Here is a 10499-nt window from a genome sequence, read left to right as displayed (position 1 = left end):
CAAGGTGTAATCAGCAAAATAAATCGCTTAGGAAAAGGTGTTAGGGAGCTACTCTACTCTTGGCCTTCTCCAGCATTCCTCTTCATCTTCATTACTCTGACGCGTTCATTATTTAATCTCCCTCCTCCTTCCTCTTTCTTACCTCCTCCATTCCTCTTAGCTACTTTCTGCTTCGTCTTACCTACTGTCTGCTTCGTCTTACTTACTGTCTGCTTCCTCTTACATTCTCTTACCTACTGTCTGCCTCCTCTTACCTGCTGTCTGCTTCCTCTTACCTATGTCTGCTTCCTCTTACTTAGCTACTGTCTGCTTCCTCTTACTTAGCTACTGTCTGCTTCCTCTTACTTAGCTACTGTCTGCTTCCTCCTTAACTCTTATATTTCCTCCAATTCCTCTTTCTCTCTCCTTCCTCCTCCACCATCTTATTTCTTAGCGATTTCTCTCTCTCTCTCTCTCTCTCTCTCTCTCTCTCTCTCTCTCTCTCCCAGAATTCTCAGAGCCACTCGACGAACCAACCTGAAGTACTTGCTTTACCTTCTGCTTCTTCCTTCGTCCCAAATCCTTACAAGAAGCCACTTAAGTGTTTTTCTTCCTTCCGCCTCTTTCTCACACGGCCACTTAAAGATGCACTCTCTGCCTCCTGTCAAATGATCTTCCTCTCTCACATTCCATCAGCTTTCACTCTCAAGTAACTCTTTTTTGCTGACTTCCTTCCTCCTTCACATCCCAAGCACACACACACACACACACACACACACACACACACACACACACACACACACACACACACACACACACACACTTCTGTCTCATATCTTGAAAAGATCATATTACCTCTCTTGTAAAATCTGTTTCCAAAAGATTAGGTGTGCTAAGCCGACTCCGTGCCTTCTTTATCCTTGCACAGCTATTGACTTTATACACGGGTTTTATTCGTCCCTGTGTAGAGTACAACTCTCATGTGTGGAGAGGCTACCCACATGCAGTTGTTCTCAATAGGGTGGAGTCAAAGGCTTTTCATCTCATTAACTCTCCTCCTCTTACTAGTTCCTTTCAGCCTCTGTCTCTTTGCCGCACTGTTGCATCTTTATCTCTTTTCTGTTGCTACTTCAATGGTCATTGCTCATCCGAACTGTCTGCTTGCATCCTTCCACCACTAAGGCGGGCGCATAGCACCCGTCTAGCAACAAACTCTCATCCCTTTTCTGTCGACCTCTCTAATGAAAGAGTTAACCGTTACTCTCAGTCCTTCATGTATGCAACAGGTCAACTCTGGAGCTGTCTTCCTCTGTCTGTATTTCCTACTGCCTATGACCTCCAGTCTTTCAAACGCAGTGTGTTCAGGCATCTTGAAATGAACAGATCCTGAATTTGGTTCTCTGTTATCTTGTTTTTGTTTTTCTCTCGAGAGGAACAATATTACGGGCTTCTGGCCTTTGGTTCCTTCTTCTTTGCATGGACAAAAAAATTCTTCCTTTCCACTGTATCTAATAAATCCACTTTAAAAATCCTGTTATTCCCTTCTTCCCTACATGTCACCCTTAATCTACAATGGCTTCCCCTCTTTCACCTGCTAAACAATTCTCTCTCTCTCTCTCTCTCTCTCTCTCTCTCTCTCTCTCTTCAACAGTCTTAAAAACAAGCCCCCACGCCTCTCTCCTGCGAGCTACCCTTTTTGCTGCCTCTCAGAGTTCCACTTTTTAACACCTCATTTAAATCCCTTCTGTACCCAGTCTCCCAAAACTCCTTTCACAGACTCCTCCTCTTCTGACTTCTTCTTCCGGGACTCTTACTGTCTTCACACTCCCTCCCAGAAAATTCTAAGACCCCGGAAACCCTCTCTTTGACTATCCCTCCACCTTCCTTCCTCGTGTCCACAGCCTCTCAAAGTCTTTCACCAGATCGCCTCTCTTTTAAGGCTTCCCTCACGTCCACCGCCTCTGGTAAATCCACTCACAAACGCTTCTTACATTCCCCTCCTCCCTCGATTCCATTCTAACAGTCTCGCAGTATGTCTCTCTCTCTAGAATATCTCTCGCTGTCTCCCTCTCCAGTCTGAGCAGAATTCCACCCTCGGACACTCCTTCTATGCCCTGTCTTCCTCCATTTCACAGTCTCTCAAAACTCCATTCTGTCTCTCTCGCTGTCTTCCTCTCAAATCATAAGTCTCTCTTCCATTCTTCCTCTTACAACTCTCAGACTTAATTTTACTCCCTCTCTCGGTGCCTTCAAGCTATGGCACCGATATAGCTGGTCGGGTGACCTGCCTGGTTACACAAACGTCTCTCTACCCCCTCCCTATCCCCGCGAAAGGAGGATGGTGGACTGCAGGAGGGGGACAAGTACAGCCTGATACCACTGAGCCTGCATACAACAACAACTAAAACTACAACTACAGCTACTACTGCTACTACTACAACAACAACAACAACTACTACTACTACTACTACTACTACCACCACTACCACTACCACTACTACTTTTTCTTCTTTTTCTTTTCTTCCTTAACTACCTCCACCACCACCACCACCATCACCACCACTACTACTACTACTACTACTACTACCACCACCACCACCACCACCACCACCACTACTACTACTACTACTACTACCACCACCACCACCATCACCACCACCACCACCACCACCACCACTCTCACCTTTCTTTCCCTTCCTGTCGCAGCCCCCGAAGTCCTCTTGGAGCAGAAGGCGTACCCCAGCAGTGACATATGGTCCTTGGGCGTGGTGATGTATGCGCTGCTGGCTGGGGCGTCTGCATTCAAGGGCTTGGACGAGGAAGAGACGCGAGCCAACATCCAGTACGTGAGGTATAAATTTGAGCACCTTAGTCCCGCCACCACGCAAGAGGCCATCCGATTTCTTATGCTGATCTTCAAGAGGGATCCAAGGTGGGGCATTGAGGCCTTTACCTGTGTGTCTGGCTGTGTTTACCTATATCTCTATGCGTCTTCTTTATCTGTCTAATCGATGTCCATTTGCCTAACTATCTATCTATCTATTTACCTATCTGTCTGTCTGTCTGTCTGTCTATTTATCTATCTGTCTATCTATGTATCTGCGTTTCTGCCTGTCTGTCTGTCTGTCTCTGATATGATAAAGCTAACTCTAGTGATATAATTTTTAACCTTTTCCATCCGATAAGATATTCTCGTCGGTTAAGGAAGCTCCCTAACACCTTTTCCTAGGCGATTTATTTTCCTTATTACAGCCGTCCTCTTCTCCGTTACTTTGAACTTTCTTGTGTTTCCATACCCTGCATAAATAACGTACAAAAGAATATTAACCAGCCATATCCAAAAATAAATCGCCAAGTTAGAGGTGCTAGGGAGCCTTCTTACCCTACGAGAATAAGGTCCTAAGTTTGATGATGCCTATGTCACTGAGTTCCTGATGTTAATGTATCATGATGATTTTAAGTAATTTTAAGTTTTAAGGTTGCATCCATAATTCCCCCATTACACACACACACACACACACACACACACACATAGGTACACAAACGCACATACCTAGTGTGTCTGTTCACATACATTATTAATATCTCTCTAAACCACACACACACACACACACACACACACACACACACACACACACACACACACACACACACACACACACACACACACACACACACACACACACACACACACACACACACACACACACACACACACACACACACACACACACACACACACACACACACACACACACACACACACACACACACACACACACACACACACACACACACACACACACACACACACACACACACACACACACACACACACACACACACACACACACACACACACACACACACACACACACACACACACACACACACACACACACACACACACACACACACACACACACACACACACACACACACACACACACACACACACACACACACACACACACACACACACACACACACACACACACACACACACACACACACACACACACACACACACACACACACACACACACACACACACACAAACAAACAAAAACACACACACACTGTGCACGCATATCCTCTCTGTCTGTCTGTCTGCCCGTCTGTCTGTCTGCCCGTCTGTCTGTCTGTCTGTCTGTCTCTCTCTCTCTCTCTCTCTCTCTCTCTCTCTCTCTCTCTCTCTCTCTCTCTCTCTCTCTCTCTCTCTCTCTCTCTCTCTCTCTCTCTCTCTCTCTCTCATCCACCTCTCCACCCACAGCAAGCGACCCACCGTGGATGAGTGCAGAGATCATAAGTGGATGGTGGAATGCGACTACACGACAAAGAAGAGGGAGAGAGCAGTCTTCTTTGGCTCCAAGCTGAGGGTGAGTGCGGTAGAGTGCGTTGGTGTGGGTCCTAGAGTGTGTTCGTGTCTGTGGTAGTGTATGTGCTGATGGTGGAGTGCGTTGGTGTGGGTGGTGGATGGCGTTGGTGGTGGCTGAGTTTTTGTGGTGATGGAATGCGTTGATGTGGGTCCTAGAGTGTGTTCGTGTCTGTGGTGGTGTGTGTGTGTTGGTGGTGAAGTGCGTTGGTGTGGTTGGTGGACGGCACTGATGGGAAACTGCATTGATGGCTGAGTTTTTGTGGTGATGGAGTGCGTTGATGTGGGTCCTAGAGTGTGTTCGTGTCCCTGGTAGTGTGTGTGTGTGTTAGTGGTGAAGTGCGGTAGATTTTGTTGATGTGGGTGGTTGGTCACGTTGCAGATAAGAGTACATTGTTGAAAGAGTGCGTTAGTATGAGTGGTAGATGTACTGGTGTGAATGGTAGCTGGTTTTAGAGGCAGAGTGCAGAGTGCGTTGGTGAGAGAGTGCGTTTATGGTAAGGTGCGCTGGAGGTAGTGTATGTTAATGATAATGTCTGTTAGAATGGATGGCATGGTATGTTGCTGGTAGAGTGCGTTGCTATGGACCGGTATGGTGGTTGAGTGAGTGTGTTGGTGTTCTGAGTGCGTTGGTGTGGGTGTGAGAGTCTGCTGGTACTGGTATTTTGTGTTGGTGTGCATGGTAAAGTGTGTTGGTGTTGATGGTTGGGTGTGTTGGTGTGCGTTGTAGAGTGTGTTGTTGGTAGAGTGTGTTAATATGGGTAACAGGGTGTGTTGGCAAAAGACTGTTCGTACTGTTGGTGAAGTGTGACTGTGTTGGGTACAGAGTGTGTTGGTGAGGTTGGTGGAGTGTGTGGGTGATAAAGTGTGTTGGTACTAATTTGCCTGGTGTGGAGAGTAAAGTGTGTTGATGATAGTGTAGGTGTGAACAGAAGTGTATAGGTAGTGAGGTGTGTTGGTCTGGATGGGAGAGTGTGTTGGTGAGGGAAATATCGTGTGTTTGTTTGGGTGTGTTGGTGTACTGTAGGTCATGTGGTTGTTATTTTGGGTGGTAGAGTGCGTTGGTGTTGGGGTAAAATGGGTTTGTGTTGGTAGTATGAATGGAGTATGTGTTGGTGTGGATTATAGATTGTGTTGTTGGTAGAGTGCGTCGGTATAGGTTATAGAGTGTGTTGCTATTTGTGTTAGAGTGTGTTGGTATAAAGTATGTTGGTGTGGGTCATAGTGTGTTGGTGTTATTGTGTCTGTGCTGGTGATAGGGTGTGTTGCTAGTGGTAAGTCGTAGAGTGTGTTAGTGTTAGTGAGTGTGTAGGTGTTGGTGGTGGAGTGTGTTGGTGTTAGTAGAGTGTGTTGGTGCTTGTGAGTGTGCAGGTGTTGGTGGTGGGGTGTGTTGGTGATAGTGAATGTGTAGGTGTTGGTGGTGGGGTGTTGGTGTTCGTAGAGTGTGTTGGTGTTGGTGGTTGGGTGTGTTGGTGTTAGTAGAGTGTGTTGGTGTTGGTAGTGGGGTGTGTTGGTGTTGGTGGTTGGGTGTGTTGGTGTTAGTAGAGTGTGTTGGTGTTGGTAGTGGGGTGTGTTGGTGTTAGTAGAGTGTGTTGGTGTTGGTGGTGGGGTGTCTTGGTGTTAGTAGAGTGTGTTAGTGTTGGTGGTAAGGTGTGTTTCTGGGTGTAAAAATGCAATAGTGTTAGTAATTGTTGGTGCTGGTGGTAGAGTGTGTTGTTGATTGTAGGGTGTGTTGGAGTGTGTTTATATAGATGGTCAGGTGTGTTGGCTGCAGTGTGTTATGGGGAGTGATGAAGTGTGTTTTTATGGTCTGTTCACCCACCGAGAGCTACCCATTCATTCATTCATCACTCATTCACATTCATTCATTCACGAGGACCACTTAATTATCCCGCACTCAAGATTACTCATTACGCCCACTGTCGCGAAGCCAGAGAGGGTATTAGGTTTTGCTCGACGTGTGTGTGTGTGTGTGTGTGTGTGTGTGTGTGTGTGTGTGTGTGTGTGTGTGTGTGTGTGTGTGTGTGTGTGTTCCTCCTTGTTTATGAATTTCGTTATCGAGAAACTGTATAAAAATTATCCAGCGTTATTCATTTATCAACTTAGGATTCACTCATACATTGCAAAATATATCATCGGCGTGAAAGGTGAGTCCCTGAAGACGTGCGAGTAATTATTCATTTTGCTCAGGTATTTCCAGACGCATTACTTCGTTTGAGAAGGATCTGTAATAGTGAGGAGGTTAATGAAACATCTGGTCAGTTCATTTAGAAACATGTCCCTTATACTGATTACAAATGCCTTGTAGGAATAACTAAACTCGTAGCAGTAGTAGTAGTAGTAGTAATAGTAGTAGTAGTAGTAGTAGTAGTAGTAGTAGTTGTTGTTGTTGTTGTTGTTGTTGTTGTCGTAGCCCCAGGTTCTTCAGAAACGTGAACCTGGTGAACTGCAGGCTCTAGTTACCCTTCTCCCGCAGTACACCATCCTCCTTTTGGGGGATAGGGAAGTAGTGGAATGACGTTTGTATAACCAGGCAGGTGAACCGTTCAAATACATCGGTGCCACCACACGAAGGCATCCCTCTCCAGTACCCAGTGAAGGAGTTAAGCCAGGAATTGAACTCCGCTCCATTGTCGGTCCAGGCTAATCTATGTGTGGTACGCGAGTACGGTGCAGTGATAGAGGCCTATAGTCGCGGCGCACGACTCTGAGGTTGTCATTATCGTACCCTGGCAACCTACCATTCAAAAGTGCGTCCGATTTCGTATCATATTATACATGATTCATATTATTATATACGAATATATTTTAAACGAATATTATTATACTCGAATTTATTATACACGAATCATATGTGTCACATATTATTCATGAAATCGGACGCATTGTTGAGGGTAGGTTGCCAGGGCACGATAATAACAACCTCAGAGTCGCGCACTGTGAGTATAGTATGTTACTTGATGAAGCCAGGTTTATTTTCTGGTTTAAGCCCTCAGTAGAGCTATATCTCCTGTAATTTGTGAGAAAGGAGGATTTGTGTGTCAATATTAGCATCGTGACTTTTTCTTTCCTTCCAAGAATGGGGTGATTCAGAATCCAGAAACGATGAAAGAAAAGGTACAAAAGAGGTATGCACAGGGAAATGGACCTGACAGTTGCACACAAATTCAAGGCTATGACATTCTGAATCAACCTTACAAGCTTAACCACTGACACTTTTTCCGTTTTTTGTATTTTGCTTTATAGATGCACCTCACTTCTACCAGATAGAGTCAGTCCGTCGACAATGACATTTTAGAAGTGCTTGTCATGTGCTTCACCATATAGAGTTCATCCAACCCTCTATCCTCTGTTCATTCCCTAACCTCATCAACTTTCATACCACGTTTACAGATGCTTATCTATCTGTCTATCTTTTTTTTCAGGAATATGACATGGCGTACCACAAGGCGAGGGCAGAGGCGGCCAGCAAGTCCATGGAACTCCTTAACTTCAACGATGCCGCCTTCGAGCCCAGGATAGCCTATGACCCAAACATGCTGGGAGACCTTTAGTGCTGGCCATCCCTTAGTGCTTAGCATCTCAAGATTACGTCTTATATCGCGTCTCACAGAACCACCACCTTCATCAATGCTAAATGATGATTCTTAAACGTATTAGTTGTCAAGATCACACGCAGAACTGCCGAGGTAGGGTCAATGTGTCGGCAGTATTCCTTGAAGTGTTGGTGAATCAGACTTTTCCCTTCACCGAGAGATGTGATGAAAGTCTGAAAATCAAAGCTAAGAGAACGTACTAACTTTGTGTCCAGACGACGAGCATGAATGGAGCCGTGATCATTAGAGACATGTACTTCATGCGATAGTTTCTGGGTGACGCAACACCAAAAAAAATCATGGGAAAACATCCTGAGGTGGCGTTGGTGGTGAAGACAGTGGTAGATGAGATGTGATTCTTTTTTTTAAACATCCCTCGCTGGAGATTCCACTGAGCTGTGTGCTACTTTGTATTCTCTTTGGCTTCCGAGCATGTAACATCTCTACTTTGGCGATTAACTTTTCACCTTGTACATTAAAATCCCCTTGAATGCTACTAATGCAAAGTATCGATATTAAAAAGACTAAATAACATACAAAAGATGTGCTGTGCTATGCAGAAAATGATGCCAAGAGATACTGAGCCACATGCCAAGAGAAATACAAGTACGACTCTTCCCTCAGTCTAATGATATGAAAAACTGGGATGGATCAAGTTCCTCTCAGTCCTCCGTCCCTCTCGCCAAATCCTACGGCCTTACGTATGACGAGAAACAGTTAATTAAATGACTATATATGTGAATGATATTGTAGGATAGGTACTAGATGCAGTTGAATGTTGTTGCAAAAATGGCTGCTCGTTCTGCAAATACTGTGTTTATTTTTCTCTTGGGGGAGGTAGTTCTATTCTGTTTTCAGTACAGGTAATGGAGGATGTTGATTTGTGGTGTACCTCTGCTGAATTGTGGTGTACGGTCATCCGCAAAAGTCGTGTCTCCTCTCCTGTTTCTCTTTCTGTGGCCATGAAAGTCAGTCTGGTTAATCTACAACAGCTAACACTGATAACTTTATTTGGCCACATATCAGTTAGATCAGTGTCACTTGCCTGTTATTAACCACACTGATTATCAAGGTCCTTGGAGTGAGAGGTATGATAACAGGACTTTTGCGGGTGATTGTACATCTGTTGATATTAGTTGTATATCTGTTGTGAGCTGCGATATACATACCTGGTTGTCTAATATTTCTTCAGTTGTAGCGTGTTTAGCCGACTCTGAGCTGGAGCAACAAAGGTTCTGTACAAGGAAACGAAGAAAGCACATATGTACAATCACATGTCTGGCAGTCTTAGAAGAACGCGATAATAACAACAACAATAATAATAATACAAGTAATGTTAGTTGCACTTTAAGTGGATGCAGAAATTTTGGAACATTTGTGAGCATTCGAGAACTCATATTGATTTCTGTTTCTTAATCGATGCCCAGATTTTCAAAGCTGATGTACTCTGCCAAGATGAAAGTACATATTGTGCCTCGCTTCACATATTCTCTCTGTCTGACGTCACCATAAGAACCCCAGATATTAATTGCTTACACGAATACGAATCACGAATCATGTAGGCAATATGGCTACGTAATCAACTTTGTACGATTCTCACAGTATATTTTCCGTAGCAATAGATTACACGAAGTTTTCATTTTTTTCTTTATCTGAGTTCGTGTTGTGGCATTCGTAGTGTTAGTTCGTGTGCTCTTGCCTTCCCATCCAGTCTTTAGATTTTAGGTATTTGGGGGATGAGAGGAAAAACTAGAGCACTCATCTTTCGTTTCCTTTTTTCCCTTTAGTCTATTGTACAAACACAAGGAAACTGTGTTGTTTTACCCGTAGTGTGTTTTTTTTTTTTAGGGTTTAATTTGTAGCATAGGGAAGCGTATTGTTGTTCTCAAAGACTTTTCACCTTTAGTTCTCGTGTCCAGTTTGTGTTTTGGAGCGTCATGGCAACCCAGTATGACGTCACACTGAAGGGCGTGTCATTGGTTCTTCTGGTGTGACGTCACGGTAGCCAGCTTGCATGATTGGCTCATGGGAGGTGACGTCACTGAATTTGGTATCTCATTGGTTCCCCTGATGTGATGTCATGGTAGCCAGCTTGCATGATTGGCTCGTGGGAGGTGACGTCACTGAATCTGGTGTCTCATTGGTTCTCCTCACGTGACGTCACGGTAACCAGGGCGCGCAGTGGTTGGTTCGGGAATCTGACGTCAGATAAACAGGAAGAGTGATGTACAGAATAATGGAGCTCCTGACTTTGGAAAATAAAAGTATGCTGTCTCGATTTATATGGTATACCTATCCTCTGATGATATACTCTTTTGACACTAACTTGGCCCAAAATTCCTCTCTCTCCATCTTCAGTGCTGAGTTGTAGCAATAGGCTGACACGACAGTAGGGTGCTAGTCACAAAGAAGTGCTATGGAATGGTCAAAGAGCCGTAGTATTGTCTTTTTCTGCCCCTTAGCTACGTGACAAAAGCCGCAAAAGGACGAAAATCTGGGTCAAGTTAGAGTAAAAAGAGTGTAGTGGTTATGTCAAAAGCAATTACTGA

General features: G+C 44.6%; 1 protein-coding gene across 4 annotated transcripts in view; it reads left to right on the top strand.

Annotated features, from left to right (window-relative positions):
• The window catches only part of Obsc (Obscurin), a 543345-nt gene extending 533117 nt beyond the window's left edge, over positions 1 to 10228 (top strand). For all 4 annotated transcript variants that reach the window (XM_080280411.1, XM_080280415.1, XM_080280412.1 and 1 more), the window contains 3 exons: positions 2686 to 2911; positions 4253 to 4358; positions 7780 to 10228. In XM_080280411.1, coding sequence (XP_080136537.1) covers positions 2686 to 2911; positions 4253 to 4358; positions 7780 to 7908 — 461 coding nt within the window. In that variant the 3' untranslated portion in view covers positions 7909 to 10228. The remainder of the gene's footprint in view (positions 1 to 2685; positions 2912 to 4252; positions 4359 to 7779) is intronic.
• The last annotated feature ends 271 nt before the right edge of the window (positions 10229 to 10499 follow it).

The sequence above is a fragment of the Coenobita brevimanus genome, chromosome 84 (genome assembly GCF_032717465.1).
Source record: "Coenobita brevimanus isolate Jiangsu-jjx chromosome 84, ASM3271746v2, whole genome shotgun sequence".
NCBI lineage: Eukaryota > Metazoa > Arthropoda > Malacostraca > Decapoda > Coenobitidae > Coenobita > Coenobita brevimanus.
Note: the sequence above shows the minus strand (reverse complement) of the source record. Positions and strands in the feature narration are given on the sequence as shown.